Here is a 22,941-nt window from a genome sequence, read left to right as displayed (position 1 = left end):
CTGAACCCCAAGATCTCTCTGTTCCTCCACAGTCTTCAGAACCCTATCTTTGACCCTGTAATCCACATTTAAATTAGTCCTACCAAAATGAATCACCTCACATTTATCAGGGTTAAACTCCATTTGCCATTTTTCAGCCCAGCTTTGCATCCTATCTATGTCTCTTTGCAGCCTACAACAGCCCTCCACCTCATCCACTACTCCACCAATCTTGGTGTCATCAGCAAATTTACTGATCCACCCTTCAGCCCCCTCCTCTAAGTCATTAATAAAAATCACAAAGAGCAGAGGACCAAGCACTGATCCCTGCGGCACACCGCTAGCAACCTGCCTCCAATCCGAAAATTTTCATCCACCACCACCCTCTGTCTTCGATCAGACAGCCAGTTACCTATCCAATCAGCCAACTTTCCCTCTATCTATTCCCTCTATTCCCTTTATCCTCTTGCTCTTCACATACTTGTAGAATGCCTTGGGATTTTACTTAATCCTCCATGCCAAGGCCTTCTCATGACCCCTTCTGGCTCTCCTAATTTCCTCCTTAAGATCCTTCCTGTTAGCCGTATACTCTTCAAGATCTCTAACATTACCTAGCTCCCTGAACCTTTTGTAAGCTTTTCTTTTCTTCTTGATTAGTTCATAGAATGTATCCGCGATAGCTTCAAAGAACAAAGAAAATTACAGCACAGGAACAGGCCCTTCAGCCCTCCAAGCCTGCACCGACCATGCTGCCTGACTGAACTAAAACCCCCTACGCTTCCGGGGACCATATCCCTCTATTCTCATCTCATTCATGTACTTGTCAAGACGCCCCTTAAAAGTCACCACCGTATCTGCTTCCACTACCTCCCCCAGCAACGTGTTCCAGGCACCCACCACTCTCTATGAAAAAAATCTGCTTCGTACATCTCTTGTAAACCTTGCCCCTCGCACCTTAAACCTATGCCCCCGAGTAATTGACTCTTCCACCCTGGGAAATAGCTTCTAACTATCCACTCTGTCCATGCCTCTCATAATCTTATAGACTTCTATCAGGTCTCCCCTCAACCTCCGTCGCTCCAGTGAGAACAAACCAAGTTTCTCCAACCTCTCCTCATAGCTAATGCCCTCCATACCAGGCAACATCCTGGTAACTCTTTTCTGTACCCTCTCCAAAGCCTCCACATCCTTCTGGTAGTGGCGACCAGAATTGAACACTATATTCCAAGTGCAGCCTCACTAAGGTTCTATAAAGCGTCAACATGACTTGCCAATTTTTAAACTCAATACCCCGGCCGATGAAGGCAAGCATGCCGTATGTCTTCTTGACTACCTTCTCCACCTGCATTGCCACTTGCAGTGACCTGTGTACCTGTACGCCCAGATCCCTTTGCCTATCAATACTCCTTAGGGTTCTGCCATTTACTGTATATTTCCTATATATATTAGACCTTCCAAGATGCATTACCTTACATTTGTGCAGATTAAACTCCATCTGCCTTCTCCCCGCCCAAGTCTCCAACTGATCTATATCGTGCTGTATCCTCTGATGGTCCTCATCGCTATCTGCAAATCCACCAACTTTTGTGTTGTCCGCAAACTTATGAATCAATCCAGTTACATTTTCCTCCAAATCATTTATATATATTACAAACTGCCAAGGTCCCAGCACTGATCCCTGAGGAACACCACTTGTCACAGCCCTCCATTCAGAAACGCACCCTTCCACTGCTACCCTCTGTCTTCTCTGACCAAGCCAGTTTTGTATCCATCTTGCCAGCTCACCTCTGATCCCATGCGACTTCACCTTCTGCACCAGTCTGCCATGAGGCACCTTGTCAAAGGCCATATACATTTGAGTTTGTGTCTTTATATGCCCTGTTTGTGAACAGAATTCCCACTCACCTGAAGAAGGAGCTTAAGGCTCCGAAAGCTTGTGGCTTTTGCTACCAAATAAACCTTTTGGACTTTAACCTGGTATTGTGAAACTTCTTACTGTGTTTACCCCAGTACAACGCCGGCATCTCCACATCACCTCCCCTGTAGCCAGTGGGGCTACAAAGATTTCTCTCAAGGCCCCAGCAACTTCCTCCCTTGCTCTCTCAGTATTCTGGGGTATATCCATCAGGCTCTGGAGACTTGTCTACCTTGATGTTTCTCAAGAACCTCAATACCTCCTCCTTTTTGATCTCAACATGACTCAAACTATCTACATATCCTTTCCCAGACTCATCATTCACCAAGTCCTTCCCTTTGGTGAATACTGACGCAAAGTACTCATTTAATACCTCGCCCATTTCCTCTGGCTCCATGCATAGATTCCCTCCCCTGTCCTTGAGTGGGCCAACCCTCTCCCTGGCTACCCTCTTGCTCTTTATATATGTATAAAAAGCCTTGGGATTTTCCTTAATCCTGCTGGCCAATGATTTTTCGTGACCCCTTTTAGCCTCCTTATTCTTTGCTTAAGTTTCTTTCTACTTTCCTTGTATTCCACACTTGCTTCGTGTGTTCCCAACCTCCTAGCTTTGACAAATGCTTCCTTTTTCTCTTAGACTAGGCTCACAATATCTCTCGTTATCCAAGGTTCCCAAAACTTGCCATACTTATCCTTCATCCTTACAGGAATGTGCCGGTCCTGAATCCCTATCAACTTACGCTTGAAAGCCTCCCACATACCAGATGTTGATTTGCCCTCAAACATCTGCCCCCAATCTACATTCTTCAGTTCCTGCCTAATATTGTTGTAATTAGTCTCCCCCCAATTTAACACCTAAACTTGAAGATTACACTTATCTTTATCCATCAGTACCTTAAAGCTTACTGTTGTGGTCACTGTTCCCGAACTGCTCCCCTACTGAAACATCAACCACCTGGCTGGGCCCATTCCCCAATACCAGGTCCAGTATGGCCCCTTCCCTAGTTGGACTATCTACATACTGTTTCAAGAAGCCCTCCTGGATGCTCCTTACAAACTCTGCCCCATCCACGCCCTAGCACACTGTGTAATGGAACCGACAAGGGAGCAAGCTATCCTATATCTGGTCCTGTGTAATGAGAGGGGAATAATTAATGATCTTGCAGTTAGGGATCCTCTTGGAAGAAGCGATCACAGTCTGGTTGAATTTAAAATACAGATGGAGCATGAGAAAGTAAAATCCAATACCAGTGTCTTGTGCTTAAACAAAGGAGACTATAAAGGGATGAGGGAGGAGTTGGCTCAGGTAGACTGGGAGCAAAAACTTTATGATGGGACAATTGAGGAACAGTGGAGGACTTTCAAAGCGATCTTTCACAGTGCTCAGCAAAAGTATATACCAGAGATAAGGAAGGACTGTAGAAAACGAGTTAATCAGCCATGGAAGCAAAGGTGGGTATCAAATTGAAAGAAAATGCATACAAAGTGGCAAAGATTAGTGGGAACCTAGAGGATTGGGAAATCTTTAAAGATCAACAGAAAGCCACGAACAAAACTATAAAGAAAGGTAAGATGGATTATGAGAGTAAACTAACTCAGAATATAAAAACAGATAGCAAAACTTTCTACAAATATATAAAACGAAAAAGAGTGGCTAAAATAAACATTGGTCGTTTAGAGGATGAGAAGGGGGATGTAATAACTGGAAATGGGAAAATGGCTGAGGCATTGAACAGGTATTTTGTGTCGGTCTTCACAGTGGAAGACACAAATAACATGCCAAAAATTGATGACAGGAAGACGATGGCAGGTGAGAACCTAGAAACCATCATTATCACGAAAGAGGTAGTGTTGGGCAAGTTAATGGGGCTAAAGGTAGACAGGTCTCCTGGTCCTGATGGAATGCATCCCAGGGTACTAAAAGAGATTGCGGGAAATAGCAAATGCACTAGTGGTAATTTATCAAAATTCGCTGGACTCTGGGGTGGTTCCCGCAGATTGGAAAACAGCAAATGTGACACCACTGTTTAAAAAAGGAGGTAGACAAAAGGCGGGTAACTATAGGCCGGTTAGCTTAACTTCTGTAGTAGGGAAAATGCTTGAATCTGTCATCAAGGAAGAAATAGCGAGACATCTAGATGTAAATTGTCCCATTGGTAAGATGCGGCATGGGTTCATGGGCAGGTCATGTTTGACTAATTTGGTGGAATTCTTTGAGAACATTGCATGTGCAGTGGATAATGGGGAACCTGTGGATGTGGTGTATCTGGATTTCCAGAAGGCATTTGACAAGGTACCACACCAAAGACTGCTACATAAGATAAAGGTGCACAGTGTTACGGGTAATGTATTAGCATGGGTAGGGGTTTGGTTAACTAACAGGAAGCAAAGAGTGGGGGTAAATGGGTGTTTTTCTGGTTGGCGATCAGTGACTAGTGGTGTGCCTCAGGGATCAGTGTTGGGACCGCAATTGTTTACGATTTACATAGATGATTTGAAGTTGGGGATCAAGTGTAGTGTGTCAAAATTCGCAGATGACACTAAGATGGACGGAAGAGCAAAGTGTGCAGAGGACGCTGAAAGTCTGCAAAGGGATATAGATAATCTGAGTGAGTGGGCGAGGGTCTGGCAGATGGAGTACAATGTTTGTAAATGTGAGGTCATCCATTTTGGTAGGAATAACAGCAAAATTGACTATTTTTTAATTGTAAAAAATTGCAGCATGCTGCTGTGCTGAGGGACCTGGGTGTCCTTGTGCAGGAACCTCAAGGAGTTGGTTTGCAGGTGCAGCAGGTAATTAAGAAGGCAAATGGAATTTTGTCCTTCATTGCTAGAGGGATGGACTTTAAAAACAGCGAGATTATGTTGCAGCTGTATAAGGTGCTGGTGAGGCCACACCTGGAGCACTGTGTACAGTTTTGATCTCCTTATTTGAGAAAGGATATACTGGCACTGGAGGGGATGCAGAGGAGATTCACTAGGTTGATTCCAGAGTTGAGAGGGTTGGCTTATGAGGAGAGACTGAGTAGACTGAGGCTATACTCATTGGAATTCAAAAGAATGAGGGGAGATCTTATAGAAACATATAAGATTATGAAGGGAATAGATAAGATAGAAGCAGGGAAGTTGTTTCCACTGGTGGGTGAAACTAGAACTAGGGGGCAGAGCCTCAAAATAAGGGGAAGCAGATTTAGAACTGAATTGAGAAGGAACTTCTTCACACAAAGGGTTGTGAATCTGTGGAATTCCCTGCCCAGTTGAGAAGCAGTTGAGGCTACCTCATTGAATGTTTTTAAGACAAGGATAGATAGAGTTTTGAACAGTAAAGGAATTAAGGGTTATGGTGAGCGGGCGGGTAAGTGAAACTAAGTCCACAAAAAGATCAGCCATGATCTTATTGAATGGCGGAGCAGGCTCGAGGGATCAGATGGCCTACTCCTGCTCCTAGTTCTTATGTTCTTATGAAGAGGCTGCACTCACCCACACTGACCCCGAGAGCCTGCACTGACCCACACTGACCCCGAGAGACTGCACTGACACTGAGAAACTGCACAGACCCTAAGAGCCTGCACTGACCCACACTGACCCCGAGAAGCTGCACTGACCCACACTGACCCCGAGAGACTGCACTGACCCACACTGACCCCGAGAAGCTGCACTGACCCACACTGACCCCGAGAGACTGCACTGACCCTGACAAACTGCACTGACCCCAAGAGCCTGCACTGGCCCGCACTGACCCCGAGAAGCTGCACTGACCCCGAGAAGCTGCACTGACCCCGAGAGCCTGCACTGACCCGCACTGACCCCGAGAGCCTGCACTGACCCGCACTGACCCCGAGAGACTGCACTGACCCGCACTGACCCCGAGAGACTGCACTGACCCCGAGAGCCTTCAATGACCCACACTGACCCCAAGAGCCTGCACTGACCCACACTGTCCCCAAGAGGATGCACTGACCCACACTGACCCCGAGAGGCTGCACTGACCCACACTGACCCCGAGAGCCTGCACTGACCCACAATGACCCTGAGGGACGGTACTGGCCCACACTGACTCCTAGAGGTTACACTGATCCACACTGACCCCCTAAAGGCTGCACTGACCCACACTGACCCGAGAGGCTGCACTGACCCACACTGACCCCGAGAGCCAGAACTGACCCACACTGACCCCGAGAGCCAGAACTGACCCACACTGACCCCGGGAGCCTGCAATGACCCCGAGGGTCTGCACTGACCCACACTGACCCCGAGAGCCAGAACTGACCCACACTGACCCCGGGAGCCTGCAATGACCCCGAGGGTCTGCACTGACCCACACTGACCCCGAGGGTCTGCACTGACCCACACTGACCCCGAGAGCCTGCACTGACCCACAATGACCCCGAGGGACGGTACTGGCCCACACTGACTCCTAGAGGTTACACTGATCCACACTGACCCCCTAAAGGCTGCACACCCACACTGACCCCTATAGACTGCACTGACCCACTGAGCCCGAGAGTCTGTACTGACCCACACTGACCCCGAGAGGCTGCACTGACCCACACTGACCCACAAAAGCTGCACGGACCCACACTGACCCCTATAGACTGCACTGACCCACTGAGCCCGAGAGTCTGTACTGACCCACACTGATCCCGAGAGGCTGCACTGACCCACACAGACCCCTAGAGACTGCACTGACCCACACTGACCCCGAGAGCCTGCACTGACCCACACTGACCCCGAGAGCCTGCACTGATCCCGAGAGCGTGCACTGACCCCCAGAACCTGCACTGACCCACACTGACCCCGAGAGCCTGCACTGACCCACACTGACCCCGAGAGCCTGCACTGACCCACACTGACCCCGAGAGCCTGCACTGACCCACACTGACCCCGAGAGGCTGCACTGACCCCCTAAAGGCTGCACTGACCCACACTGACCCCTAGAGACTGCACGGACCCCGAGAGCCTGCACTGACCCACACTGACCCCGAGAGCCTGCACTGACCCACACTGACCCCTAAGGCTACATTGACCCACACTGACCCCAAGAGCCTGCACTGACCCCGAGAGCCTGCACTGACCCACACTGACGCCGAGAGCCTACACTGACCCACACTGACCCCGAGAGGCTGCACTGACCCACACTGACCCGAGAGACTGCACTGACCCACACTGACCCCAAGAAACTGCACTGACCCACACTGACCCCTAGAGTCTGCACGGACCCACAGTGACCCCCTGAAGGCTGCACTGACCCACACTGACCCCTAGAGACTGCACTGACCCACACTGACCCCGAGAGCCTGCACTGACCCACACTGACCCCGAGAGCCTGCACTGATCCCGAGAGCGTGCACTGACCCCCAGAACCTGCACTGACCCACACTGACCCCGAGAGCCTGCACTGACCCACACTGACCCCGAGAGCCTGCACTGACCCACACTGACCCCGAGAGCCTGCACTGACCCACACTGACCCCGAGAGGCTGCACTGACCCCCTAAAGGCTGCACTGACCCACACTGACCCCTAGAGACTGCACGGACCCCGAGAGCCTGCACTGACCCACACTGACCCCGAGAGCCTGCACTGACCCACACTGACCCCTAAGGCTACATTGACCCACACTGACCCCAAGAGCCTGCACTGACCCCGAGAGCCTGCACTGACCCACACTGACGCCGAGAGCCTACACTGACCCACACTGACCCCGAGAGGCTGCACTGACCCACACTGACCCGAGAGACTGCACTGACCCACACTGACCCCAAGAAACTGCACTGACCCACACTGGCCCCTAGAGTCTGCACGGACCCACAGTGACCCCCTAAAGGCTGCACTGACCCCGAGAGGCTGCACTGACCCACACTGACCCCTAGAGTCTGCACGGACCCACACTGAGCCCGAGAGACTGCACTGACCCACACTGACCCCGAGAGCCTGCACTGACCCACACTGACCCCTAGAGTCTGCACGGACCCACAGTGACCCCCTAAAGGCTGCACTGACCCACACTGACCCCTAGAGTCTGCACGGACCCACAGTGACCCCCTAAAGGCTGCACTGACCCACACTGACCCCTAGTGGCTGCACTGACCCACACTGACCCCGGGAGCCTGCAATGACCCACACTGGTCCCAAGAGCCTGCACTGACAGCGAGAGTCTGCACTGACCCACACTGACCCCGAGAGCCTGCACTGACCCATACTGACCACGAGAGCCTGCACTGATCCACACTGACGCCGAGAGGCTGCACTGACCCACACGGACCCCAAGGGGCTGAACTGACCCACACTGACCCCAAGGGGCTGAACTGACCCCGAGAGCCTGCACTGACCCACACTGACACTGAGAGGCTGCACTGACCCCTAGAGGCTGCACTGACCCACACTGACCCCCTAAAGGCTGCACTGACCCCTCGAGGCTACACTGACCCACACTGACCCCGAGAGCCTGCACTGACCCCGAGAGCGTGCACTGACCCCGAGAGCCTGCACTGACCCACACTGACCCCGAGAGCCTGCACTGACCCACACTGACCCCGAGAGGCTGCACTGACCCACACTGACCCCGAGAGGCTGCACTGACCCCCAGAGCCTGAACTGACCCACACTGACCCCGAGAGCCTGCACTGACCCACACTGACCCCGAGAGCCTGCACTGACCCCGAGAGCCTGCACTGACCCACACTGACCCCGAGAGGCTGCACTGACCCACACTGACCCCGAGAGCCTGCACTGACCCACACTGACCCCGAGAGGTTGCACTGACCCACACTGACCCCGAGAGGCTGCACTGACCCACACTGACCACTACAGGCTGCACTGACCCACACTGACCACTGCAGGCTGCATTGATAATGAGAGGCTGCACTGACCCACATTGACCCCCTTAAGGCTGCACTGACCCCCCACACTGACCCCGAGAGGCTGAACTGACCCCGAGTGTCTGTACTGACCCACACTGACCCCGAGAGGCTACACTGACCCACACTGACCCCGAGAGGCTACACTGACCCACACTGACCCCGAGAGCCTGCACTATCCGACACTGACACTGAGATCCTGTACTGACCCACACTGACCACGAGAGTCTGCACTGACCCACAATGACCCCGAGAGCCTGCACTGACCCCGGGAGCCTACACTGACCCACACTGAAGCCGAGAGGCTGCACTGACCCACACTGACCCCGAGAGGCTGCACTGACCCACACTGACCCCGAGAGCCTGCACTGACCCCGAGAGCCTGCACTGACCCACACTGACCCCGAGAGCCTGCACTGACCCACACTGACCCCGAGAGGCTGCACTGACCCCGAGAGCCTACACTGACCCACACTGAAGCCGAGAGCCTGCACTGACCCACACTGACCCCGAGAGCCTGCACTGACCCCGAGAGCCTGCACTGACCCACACTGACCCGCAGAGCCTGCAATGACCCCAAGTGGTTGCACTGACCGCTACAGCCTGCACTGACCCACATTGACCCCGAGAGGCTGAACTGACCCTGAGAGCCTGCACTGACCCACACTGACCCCGAGAGGCTGCACTGACCCACACTGACCCCGAGATCCTGCACTGACCCACACTGACCGTGAGAGCCTGCACTGACCCACACTGACCCCTAGAGCCTGCACTGACCCACACTGACCCCTAGAGCCTGCACTGATCCCGAGAGCCTGCACTGACCCACACTGACCGTGAGAGCCTGCACTGACCCACACTGACCCCTAGAGCCTGCACTGATCCCGAGAGCCTGCACTGACCCACACTGACCACTACAGGCTGCACTGACAATGAAAAGCTGCACTGACCCCAAGAGGCTGCACTGACCCCCAGAGCCTGCACCTACCCACACTGGTCCTGAGAGCCTGCACTGACCCACAATGTCCCCGAGAGTCTGTACTAACCCACACTGACCCTGAGAGGCTACACTGACCCCAAGAGCCTGCACTGACCCCGAGAGCCTGCACTGACCCCAAGAGCCTGCACTGACCCCAAGAGCCTGCACTGACCCCGAGAGCCTGCACTGACCCCGAGAGCCTGCACTGACCCCAAGAGCCTGCACTGACCCCGAGAGCCTGCACTGACCCCGAGAGCCTGCACTGACCCCGAGAGCCTGCACTGACCCACACTGACCCTGAGAGGCTGCACTGACCCCGAGAACCTGCACCGAACCTGAGAGACTGCACTGACCTCGAGAGCATGCACTGACCCTGAGAGACTGCACTGACCCTGAGAGACTGCACTGACCCTGAGAGACTGCACTGACCCCGAGAGACTGCACTGACCCCGAGAGCCTGCACTGACCCCGAGAGGTTGCACTGACCCCGAGAGGTTGCACTGACCCCTAGAGACTGCACTGACCCATAGTGAACTCGAGAGTATGTACTGACCCACACTGACCCCGAGAGGCTGCACTGAACCACGCTGACCCCGAGAGCCTGTACTGACCCCGAGAGCCTGCACTGACCCCTATAGGCTGCACGGACCCACACTGACCCCCTAACGGCTGCACTGACTCAGACTGACCCCGAGAGGCTGCACTGACCCACACTGACCCCTAGAGGCTGCACGGACCCACACTGACCCCCTAAAGGCTGCACTGACTCAGACTGACCCCGTGAGGCTGCACTGACCCCGAGAGGCTGCACTGACCTTCCCGGGGCTGCACTGACCCACACTGACCCCTAGAGCCAGCACTGACCCTCTCGGGGCTGCACTGACCCCTAGAGGCTGCACTGACCCACACTGACCCCGACTGTCTGTACTGACCCACACTGACCCCTAGAACCAGCACTGACCCTCCCGGGGCTGCACTGACCCCTAGAGGCTGCACTGACCCACACTGACCCCGAGAGTCTGTACTGACCCACACTGACCCCTAGAGCCAGCACTGACCCTCCCGGGGCTGCACTGACCCCTAGAGGCTGCACTGACCCACACTTACCCCGAGAGCCTGCACTGACCCACACTGACCCGAGAGGCTGCACTGACTCACACTGACCCGAGAGCCTGCACTGACCCACACTGACCCCAAGAGCCTGCACTGACCTACACTGACCCCAAGAGCCTGCACTGACCTACACTGAACTCTAGAGCCTGCACTGACCCACACTGACCCCGAGAGCCTGCACTGACCCACACTGACCCCTAGAGGCTGCACTGACCCACACTGACCCTGAGAGTCTGTACTGACCCACACTGACCCCTAGAGCCAGCACTGACCCTCCCGGGGCTGCACTGACCCCTAGAGGCTGCACTGACCCTCACTTACCCCGAGAGCCTGCACTGACCCACACTGACCCCGAGAGCCTGCACTGACTCACACTGACCCCGAGAGCCTGCACTGACTCACACTGACCCCGAGAGCCTGCACTGACCCACACTGACCCCAAGAGCCTGCACTGACCTACACTGACCCCTAGAGGCTGCACTGACCCACACTGACCCCGAGAGCCTGCACTGACCCACACTGACCCCTAGAGGCTGCACTGACCCACACTGACCCCGAGAGTCTGTACTGACCCACACTGACCCCTAGAGCCAGCACTGACCCTCCCGGGGCTGCACTGACCCCTAGAGGCTGCACTGACCCACACTGACCCCGAGAGTCTGTACTGACCCACACTGACCCCTAGAGCCAGCACTGACCCTCCCGGGGCTGCACTGACCCCTAGAGGCTGCACTGACCCACACTGACCCCGAGAGCCTGCACTGACCCACACTGACCCCAAGAGCCTGCACTGACCCACACTGACCCCGAGAGCCTGCACTGACCCCGAGAGCGTGCACTGACCCCGAGAGCCTGCACTGACCCACACTGACCCCGAGAGCCTGCACTGACCCACACTGACCCCGAGAGGCTGCACTGACCCACACTGACCCCGAGAGGCTGCACTGACCCCCAGAGCCTGAACTGACCCACACTGACCCCGAGAGCCTGCACTGACCCACACTGACCCCGAGAGCCTGCACTGACCCCGAGAGCCTGCACTGACCCACACTGACCCCGAGAGGCTGCACTGACCCACACTGACCCCGAGAGCCTGCACTGACCCACACTGACCCCGAGAGGTTGCACTGACCCACACTGACCCCGAGAGGCTGCACTGACCCACACTGACCACTACAGGCTGCACTGACCCACACTGACCACTACAGGCTGCATTGACAATGAGAGGCTGCACTGACCCACATTGACCCCCTTAAGGCTGCACTGACCCCCCACACTGACCCCGAGAGGCTGAACTGACCCCGAGTGTCTGTACTGACCCACACTGACCCCGAGAGGCTACACTGACCCACACTGACCCCGAGAGGCTACACTGACCCACACTGACCCCGAGAGCCTGCACTATCCGACACTGACACTGAGATCCTGTACTGACCCACACTGACCACGAGAGTCTGCACTGACCCACAATGACCCCGAGAGCCTGCACTGACCCCGGGAGCCTACACTGACCCACACTGAAGCCGAGAGGCTGCACTGACCCACACTGACCCCGAGAGGCTGCACTGACCCACACTGACCCCGAGAGCCTGCACTGACCCCGAGAGCCTGCACTGACCCACACTGACCCCGAGAGCCTGCACTGACCCACACTGACCCCGAGAGGCTGCACTGACCCCGAGAGCCTACACTGACCCACACTGAAGCCGAGAGCCTGCACTGACCCACACTGACCCCGAGAGCCTGCACTGACCCCGAGAGCCTGCACTGACCCACACTGACCCGCAGAGCCTGCAATGACCCCAAGTGGTTGCACTGACCGCTACAGCCTGCACTGACCCACATTGACCCCGAGAGGCTGAACTGACCCTGAGAGCCTGCACTGACCCCGAGAGGCTGCACTGACCCACACTGACCCCGAGATCCTGCACTGACCCACACTGACCGTGAGAGCCTGCACTGACCCACACTGACCCCTAGAGCCTGCACTGACCCACACTGACCCCTAGAGCCTGCACTGATCCCGAGAGCCTGCACTGACCCACACTGACCGTGAGAGCCTGCACTGACCCACACTGACCCCTAGAGCCTGCACTGATCCCGAGAGCCTGCACTGACCCACACTGACCACTACAGGCTGCACTGACAATGAAAAGCTGCACTGACCCCAAGAGGCTGCACTGACCCCCAGAGCCTGCACCTACCCACACTGGTCCTGAGAGCCTGCACTGACCCACAATGTCCCCGAGAGTCTGTACTAACCCACACTGACCCTGAGAGGCTACACTGACCCCAAGAGCCTGCACTGACCCCGAGAGCCTGCACTGACCCCAAGAGCCTGCACTGACCCCGAGAGCCTGCACTGACCCCGAGAGCCTGCACTGACCCCAAGAGCCTGCACTGACCCCGAGAGCCTGCACTGACCCCGAGAGCCTGCACTGACCCCGAGAGCCTGCACTGACCCACACTGACCCTGAGAGGCTGCACTGACCCCGAGAACCTGCACCGAACCTGAGAGACTGCACTGACCTCGAGAGCATGCACTGACCCTGAGAGACTGCACTGACCCTGAGAGACTGCACTGACCCTGAGAGACTGCACTGACCCCGAGAGACTGCACTGACCCCGAGAGCCTGCACTGACCCCGAGAGGTTGCACTGACCCCGAGAGGTTGCACTGACCCACACTGACCCCTAGAGACTGCACTGACCCATAGTGAACTCGAGAGTATGTACTGACCCACACTGACCCCGAGAGGCTGCACTGAACCACGCTGACCCCGAGAGCCTGTACTGACCCCGAGAGCCTGCACTGACCCCTATAGGCTGCACGGACCCACACTGACCCCCTAATGGCTGCACTGACTCAGACTGACCCCGAGAGGCTGCACTGACCCACACTGACCCCTAGAGGCTGCACGGACCCACACTGACCCCCTAAAGGCTGCACTGACTCAGACTGACCCCGTGAGGCTGCACTGACCCCGAGAGGCTGCACTGACCTTCCCGGGGCTGCACTGACCCACACTGACCCCTAGAGCCAGCACTGACCCTCCCGGGGCTGCACTGACCCCTAGAGGCTGCACTGACCCACACTGACCCCGACTGTCTGTACTGACCCACACTGACCCCTAGAACCAGCACTGACCCTCCCGGGGCTGCACTGACCCCTAGAGGCTGCACTGACCCACACTGACCCCGAGAGTCTGTACTGACCCACACTGACCCCTAGAGCCAGCACTGACCCTCCCGGGGCTGCACTGACCCCTAGAGGCTGCACTGACCCACACTTACCCCGAGAGCCTGCACTGACCCACACTGACCCCGAGAGGCTGCACCGACTCACACTGACCCGAGAGCCTGCACTGACCCACACTGACCCCAAGAGCCTGCACTGACCTACACTGACCCCAAGAGCCTGCACTGACCTACACTGAACTCTAGAGCCTGCACTGACCCACACTGACCCCGAGAGCCTGCACTGACCCACACTGACCCCTAGAGGCTGCACTGACCCACACTGACCCCGAGAGTCTGTACTGACCCACACTGACCCCTAGAGCCAGCACTGACCCTCCCGGGGCTGCACTGACCCCTAGAGGCTGCACTGACCCTCACTTACCCCGAGAGTCTGTACTGACCCACACTGACCCCTAGAGCCAGCACTGACCCCCTAACGGCTGCACTGACCCCTAGAGGCTGCACTGACCCTCACTTACCCCGAGAGCCTGCACTGACCCACACTGACCCCGAGAGCCTGCACTGACCCACACTGACCCCGAGAGGCTGCACTGACTCACACTGACCCCGAGAGCCTGCACTGACTCACACTGACCCCAAGAGCCTGCACTGACCCACACTGACCCCAAGAGCCTGCACTGACCTACACTGACCCCTAGAGGCTGCACTGACCCACACTGACCCCGAGAGCCTGCAATGACCCACACTGACCCCTAGAGGCTGCACTGACCCACACTGACCCCGAGAGTCTGTACTTACCCACACTGACCCCTAGAGCCAGCACTGACCCTCCCGGGGCTGCACTGACCCCTAGAGGCTGCACTGACCCACACTGACCCCGAGAGTCTGTACTGACCCACACTGACCCCTAGAGCCAGCACTGACCCTCCCGGGGCTGCACTGACCCCTAGAGGCTGCACTGACCCACACTGACCCCGAGAGCCTGCACTGACCCACACTGACCCCAAGAGCCTGCACTGACCCACACTGACCCCGAGAGGCTGCACTGACTCACACTGACCCCGAGAGCCTGCACTGACTCACACTGACCCCGAGAGCCTGCACTGACCCACACTGACCCCAAGAGCCTGCACTGACCCACACTGACCCCTAGAGGCTGCACCGACCCACACTGACCCTCCCGAGGCTTCACTGACCCTCCCGGGGCTGCACTGACCCCAAGAGCGTGCACTGACCGACAGTGACCCCGAGAGTCTGTACTGACACACACTGACCCCGAGAGACTGCACTAATCCACACTGACCCTTCCGAGGCTGCAGTTTCCCTCCCGGGGCTGCACTGACCCCAGAGGCTGCACTGACCTTCACTGAACCCGAGATGCTGCACTGACCCACACTGACCCCGAGAGACTGCACTGACCCCAAGAGCCTGCACTGATCGACACTGACCGCGAGAGCCTGCACTGACCTACACTGACCCCTAGAGACTGCACTGACCCCTAGAGACTGCACTGACCCACACTGTCCCCAAGTGCCTGCACTGACCCCTAGAGACTGCACTGTCCCCAAGAGCCTGCACTGACCCACACTGACCCCTAGAGCCTGCACTGACCCACACTGGCTCCAAGAGCCTGCACTGACCCACACTGACCCCAAGAGGCTGCACTGACCCCGAGAGCCTGCACTGACCCTGATGGACTCCAGTAACCCTGAGGCCTGCACTGACCCCGACAGCCGGCACTGACCCACACTGACCCCGAGAGCTTGCACTGACCCACACTGACCCCGAGAGCCTGCACTGACCCACACTGACCCCGAGAGCTGGCACTGACCCACACTGACCCCGAGAGCTGGCACTGACCCACACTGACCCCGAGAGGCTGCACTGACCCACACTGGCTCCAAGAGCCTGCACTGACCCATACTGACCCCGAGAGGCTACACTGACCCACACTGACCCCGAGAGGCTGCACTGACCCACACTGACCCCAGGAGACTGCACTGACCCCGAGAGCCTGCACTGACCCACACTGACCCCTCGAGGCATCACTGACCGCGAGAGCCTGCACTGACCCCGGGAGGCTGCACTGACCCACACTGACCCTGAAAGGCTAAACTGACCCCTCGAGGCTGCACTGACCCTGAGAGACTGCACAGGCCCCAAGAGCCTGCACTGACCCCGAGAGCCTGCACTGACCTACACTGCCCCCGACGGCCAGCACTGACCCTGAGAGCCTGCCCTGACCCCAAGAGCCTGCACTGACCCTGAGAGCCTGCACTGACCTACACTGACCCCGAGGGCCAGCACTGACCCTGAGAGCCTGCACTGACCCTGATGGGCTGCAGTAACCCCGAGAGCCTGTACTGACCCACACTGACCCCTAGAGGCTCCACTGGCCCACACTGACCCCTAGAGGCTACACTGGCCCACACTGACCCTGGGAGGCTGCACTGACCATGAGAGCCTGCACTGACCCATATTGACCAATAGACTAGCACTGAGCCAATCTGACCTCTATAGGCTGCACTGACCCCAAGGGCCTGTGCTAAACCACACTGACCCCTAGAAGCTGCACTGACCCCTGGAAGCTGCACTGATCCCTAGAGGCTGCACTGACCCCGAGAGACCCGACTGACCCACACTTACCCTGAGAGGCCTGACTGACCCACACTGACCAATAGACTAGCACTGACCCCTAGAAGCTGCACTGACCCCTAGAGGCTGCACTGATCTCAAGAGGCCGCACTGACCCACACTGACCCCTAGCGGCTGCACTGACCCTTGGAGCCTTCACTGACCCTCACTGACCAATAGAGAGCAGCACTGACCCCACTGTCCCCTTGAGGCTGCACTGATGCCCAGAGGATGCTCTGACCCACACTGACCCCTCGAGGCTGTACTGACCCCTAGATGTTGCACTGACTGCTAGAGCCTGCACAGACCCTCACTGACCCCTAGAGGCCCGAGTGACCCACACTGATCAGTAGCCTAGCACTGATCCCTAGAGGCTGCACTGACCTGCACTGACACCTAGAGGTTGCACTGACCCACAGAGGCTGCACGGACCCAGAGAGCCTGCACTGACCCACACTGACCCCTGGAGCCTGCACTGATCCATACTGACCCTGAGTGCCTGCACTGACCCACACTGACCCCTCGAGGCTGCACTGACCCACACTGACCCCTTGAAGATGCACTGATGCCCAGAGGCTGCACTGATCCACACTGACCCCTAGAGCTTGCACTGACCCGCACTTACCCCATGAGGCTGCACTGATCCCGAGAGCCTGCGTTGACCCTGAGAGCCTCCGCTGACCCACAGTGACCCCTTGAGGCTGCACTGACACGTGCTGACCCACACTGACCCCTAGAGGCTGCACCACTGTCCCACACTGACCCCAGGTGCCTGCACTGACCCCAAGAGCCTGCACTGACCCACACTGACCCCAGGTGTCTGCACTGACCCCCCAAGGCTGCACAGACCCACACTGACCCCTAGTGGCTGTACTGACTCCTAAAGCCTGCACTGACCTTCACTGACCAATAGAGGCTATCACTGACCCTCATTGACCAATAGAGACTAGCGCTGACCCTCATTGACCAATAGAGACTAGCACTGACCCACGTTGACCAATAGAGGCTAGCACTGACCCACACTGACCAATAAAGACTAGCACTGACCCACACTGACCAATAGAGACTAGCGCTGATCCACACTGACCAATGAAGACTAGCACTGACCCACATTGACCAATAGAGACTAGCGCTGACCCACACTGACCATTAGAGTCTAGCGCTGACCCACACTGACCAATAGAGGCTATCACTGACCCTCATTGACCAGTAGAGACTAGCACTGACCCTCATTGACCAATAGAGACTAGCGCTGACCTACATTGACCAATAGAGGCTAGCACTGACCCACACTGACCAATAAAGACTAGTGCTGACCCATACTGACCAATAGAGGCTAGCACTGACCTACACTGACCAATAAAGACTAGCACTGACCCACATTAACCAATAGAGGCTAGCACCGACCTACACTGTCCAATGGAGATCCTTCAAAAGTGAAAAGAACTCAAGACCAGGTCAAATAGCTGAAGACGTAATACAACAGAGAGTATAGAAGGTGGCAGGAATCTAACCTTAGAGCAAAAAAGGTGACTAGTATGAGAAGGGAAGGTGATCAATGCGGGACTGAGGGTGTTGCACCTAAATGCGCGCAGTATACGGAACAAGATAAATGAGCTTGTTGCGCACATTGAAATTGGCCGGTACGATGTTGTGGGCATCACAGAGACGTGGCTGCAAGGGGATCAGGGCTGAGATCTAAATATCCAAGGATATGTGTCCTATTGGAAGAACAGGTAGATGGGCAAAGGAGGCGGGGTTGCATTGTTAGGAAGGAATGAAGTTAAATTGATAGCAAGAAGTGATATAGGATCAGAAGACATAGAATCTCTGTGGGTAGAGTTGAGGAATCGCAATGGTAAAAAGACCCTGATGGGAGTTATGTACAGGCCCCCTAGCAGTCGTCAGGATGTAGGGCAGAAAATAAATCAGGAGATAGAAAAGGCAATATTACAATAACCATGGGGGATTCAATATGCAGGTGGACTGGGAAAATCAGGTAGGTAGTGGATCCCAAGAAAAGGAATTTGTGGAATGTCTAAGAGATGTTTTTTGGAGCAGCTTGTGACAGAGACTACTGGGAACAGGCAATTCTGGATTTGGTGATGTGACTAGTGGTGACTAGTGGTGTTCCGCAGGGCTCTGTATTGGGACTTCTGCTGTTTGTGATTTATATAAACGATCTGGAAGAAGGTGTAACTGGGGTGATCAGTAAGTTTGCGGACGACATGAAAATGGCTGGACTTGCAGATAGTGAGGAACATTGTCAGAGGCTACAGAAGGATATAGATAGGCTGGAAATTTGGGCAAAGAAATGGCAGATGGAGTTCAATCCAGATAAATGCAAAGTGATGCATTTTGGTAGAACTAACGTAGGGGGGAGCTATACGATAAATGGCAGAACCATAAAGGGTGTAGATACGCAGAGGGACCTGGGTGTGCAAGTCCACAGATCCTTGAAGGTGACGGCACAGGTGGAGAAGGTAGTGAATAAGGCATATGGCATGCTTGCCTTTATAGGACGGGGCATAGAGTATAAAAGTTGGGGTCTGATGTTGCGGTTGTATCGAACGTTGGTTCGGCCGCATTTGGAATACTGCGCCCAGTTCTGGTCGCCACACTACCGGAAGGACGTGGAGGCTTTAGAGAGAGTACAGAGGAGGTTTACCAGGATGTTGCCTGGTTTGGAAGGGCTTAGTTATGAGGAGAGATTGGGGAAACTGGGGTTGTTCTCCCTGGAAAGACGGAGGATGAGGGGTGACCTAATAGAGGTGTATAAAATTATGAAAGGCATAGATAGGGTGAACGGTGGGAAGCTTTTTCCCAGGTCAGTGGTGACGTTCACGAGGGGTCATAGGTTCAAGGTGAGGGGGGGGAGGTTTAACACGGATATCAGAAGGACGTATTTTACGCAGAGGGTGGTGGGGGCCTGGAATGCGCTGCCGGGCAAGGTGGTGGAAGCGGACACACTGGGAACGTTTAAGACTTATCTAGATAGCCACATGAACGGAGTGGGAATGGAGGGATACAAAAGAATGGTCTAGTTTGGACCAGGGAGCGGCGCGGGTTTGGAGGGCCGAAGGGCCTGTTCCTGTGCTGTATTGTTCTTTGTTCTTTAATGAGGCAGACTTGATTAGGGAACTTCGGGTGAAGGAACCCTTAGGGAGCAATGACCACAATATGATAGAATTTACCCTGCAGTTTCAGAGGGAGAAGCTGGAATCAGATGTAATAGTATTACAATTAAATAAAGATAACTACAAAGACATGAGGGAGGAACTGGCCAGAGTTGATTGGAAAGGGAGCCTAGCAGGGAAGACAGTGGAACAGCAATGGCAGGAGTTTTGGAGAGTTATTCGGGAGGCACAACAGAAATTCATCCCAAGGAGGAGGAAACACGCTAAAGGGAGGACGAGGCATCCATGGCTGATGAGGGAAGTCAAGGACAGCATAAAAGCAAAAGAAAAAGCAGACAAAGTGGCGAGGATTAGTGGGAAGCCAGAGGATTGGGAAGCCTTTAAAAGTGAGCAGAGGACAACTAAAAAAGCAGTAAAGGGGGAGAAGATGAAATATGAGTGAAAGCTAGCTAGTGATATAAAAGAAGATAGGAAGAGTTTTTTTCAATATATAAAAGGTAAGAGAGGCAAAAACAGCCATTGGATCACTGGAAAATGAGACTGGAGAAGTAATAATAGGAAACAAAGCAATGGCAGAGGAACTGAATAGTTACTTTGCATTAGTCTTCATGGTGGAAGTCACCAGTGGGATGCCAGAGCTCCAGGAGAGTCAGGGGGCACAGGTGAGTGTAGTGGCTATCACTAAGGAGAAGGTTCTGGGGAAACTGAAAGATCTGAAGGTGGATAAATCACCTGGACCGAATGGACTGCACCACAAGGTTCTAAAAGAGATGGCTGAGGAAATTGTGGTGGCATTGGTGGTGATCTTTTCGGAATTACTGGAGGCAGGAAGGGTACCAGAAGATTGGAAAGTAGCTAATGTAACACCGCTGTTTAAGAAGGGAAGGAGGCAGCAGACAGGAAATTATAGGCCAGTTAGCCTGACTTCAGTCATTGGCAAGATTTTAGAGTCTATTATTAAAGATGAGATCGCAGAGTACTTGGAAGTGCATGATAAAGTAGGACTGAGTCAGCACGGCTTTGTCAAGGGGAGGTCAAGTCTGACAAATCTGTTAGAGTTCTTTGAGGAGGTAACAAAGAAGTTAGATAAAGGAGAACCAGTGGACCTGATTTATTTAGATTTCCAAAAGGCCTTTGACAAGGTGCCACATAGGAGACTGTTAAATAAGTTAAGTGCCCGTGGTGTTAATGGTAAGACCCTGGCATGGATAGAGGATTGGCTGACTGGCAGAAGACAGAGAATGGGGATAAAGAGGTTTTTTTCAAAATGGCAGCTGGTGACTAGTGGTGTGCCTCAGGGGTCAGTGCTGGGACCACAACTTTTCACCATATACATTAACGATTTGGAGGAAGGAACTGAAGGCACTGTTGCTAGGTTTGCAGATGATGCAAAGATATGTAGAGGGACAGGTAGCATTGAGGAAGCAGGGGGACTGCAGAGGGACTTGGACAGGTTAGGTGAGTGGGCAAAGAAGTGGCAGATGGAATACAATGTGGAAAAGTGTGATGGTATGCACTTTGGAAGGAGGAATGGAGACATAGACTATTTTCTAAATGGGAAAATGCTTAGGAAATCAGACACTCAAAGGGACTTGGGAGTCATTGTTCAAGATTCTCTTAAGGTTAATGTGCAGGTTCAGTCAGCAGTTAGGAAGGCAAATGCAATGTTAGCATTCATGTCGAGAGGGCTAGAATACAAGAGCAGGGATGTACTTCTGAGGCTGTAAAAGGCTCTGGTCAGACGCCATTTGGAGCATTGTGAGCAGTTTTGGGCCCCGTATCTAAGGAAGGATGTGCTGGCCAGAGGAGGTTCACAAGAATGATCCCTGGAATGAAGAGCTTGTTGTATGAGGAATGGTTGAGGACTCTGGGTCTGTACTCGTTAGAGTTTAGAAGGATGAGTGGGGATCTTATTGAAACTTACAGGATACTGTGAAGCCTGGATAGAGTGGATGTGGAGAGGATGTTTCCATTAGTAGGAATAACTCGTACCAGAGGACACAACCTCAGCCTAAAAGGACAATCCTTTAAAGCAGAGATAAGGAGAAATTTCTTCAGCCAGAGAGTGGTGAATCTGTGGAACTCTTTGCTGCAGAAAGCTGTGGAGGCCAGATCATTGAGTGTCTTTAAGACAGAGATAGATATGTACTTGAGTAATAAGGAGATCAGGAGTTATGAGGAAAAGGCAGGAGAATGGGGATGAGAAAAAGATCAGCCATGATTGAATGGCGGAGCAGACTCAATGGGTCGAGTGGCCTAATTCTGCTTCTATGTCCTGTGGTCTAAGACATAAACACAGAAGGGGTCCAGTCAGCAATCCACAAACTGAAACCTGGCAAAGCTGTGGATTACAATCAAATCTGCCCAGAATTCCTTTAGCACCTTGGCCCTGTGGTGACAAAATGGCTCTTTGTCTGCTTGACCAGAATCATCAAGGGAACCAACTGCCAAAAATTTGGCGAAAAGCTAAGATTATTGCAATCCACAAGCCTTGCAAGGTTCCTAAAGAAGCTTCCAGTTACAGAACAATTTCTCTTCTATCCATCTGCTATAAACTGCTTGAGAGGATCATCTCGCACCATTTCCAAACAACCATGCAGGATACACAATCCTTAGACCAAGCTGGATCTGTGAGGAACACAGTACAGAACACCAGGTACTTACCCTCACAACCCACATCGAAAATGGCTTTCCAAAGCACCTGAAAACTGGAGTCATCTACTTCAATCTCACTGCAGCCAACGACAGTTTGGCATAAAGGCCGACTGACCAAACTCTCTGGGGTTGCTGACAAAATCATTTCTCTTCTTCAGGTTTACCAGACTGATTCCTGGGATGGCTGGACTGACGAATGAGGAGAGATTGAGTCGGTTAGGATTGTATTCACTGGAATTCAGAAGAATGAAGGGGGTGGGGACCTCATAGAAACCTATAAGCTTCTAACAAGACTAGACAGGGTAGATGCAGGAAGGATGTTCCCGATCGTGGGGGTGTCCAAACCAGGGATTGACCATTTAGGACAGAGTTGAGGAGAAGCTTCTTCACCCAGAGAGTGGTCAACCTGTGGAATTTGCTACCACAGAAAGTAGTTGAGGCCAAAACATTGAATGTTTTCAAGAAGCAGT

At 54.3% G+C, this 22,941-nt stretch overlaps 1 protein-coding gene across 2 annotated transcripts in view; it reads right to left on the bottom strand.

The window, feature by feature from the left end:
- Nucleotides 1-22,941, bottom strand: part of LOC144501002 (C-C chemokine receptor type 7-like) — a 34,841-nt gene that overhangs the window by 5,517 nt on the left and 6,383 nt on the right. The window contains exon 1 of one of the 2 annotated variants that reach the window (XM_078224508.1): nucleotides 22,481-22,555. The exons of the other annotated variant lie outside the window; for it this stretch is intronic. Coding sequence (XP_078080634.1) covers nucleotides 22,481-22,534 — 54 coding nt within the window. The 5' untranslated portion in view covers nucleotides 22,535-22,555. Of the gene's footprint in view, nucleotides 1-22,480; nucleotides 22,556-22,941 lie in introns of those variants that run through there. 2 annotated transcript variants of the gene reach the window in all.

The sequence above is a fragment of the Mustelus asterias genome, chromosome 11 (assembly GCF_964213995.1).
Source record: "Mustelus asterias chromosome 11, sMusAst1.hap1.1, whole genome shotgun sequence".
Lineage (NCBI taxonomy): Eukaryota > Metazoa > Chordata > Chondrichthyes > Carcharhiniformes > Triakidae > Mustelus > Mustelus asterias.
The sequence above is the reverse complement of the archived record's forward strand: the minus strand, read 5'-3'. Positions and strand labels throughout refer to the sequence as shown.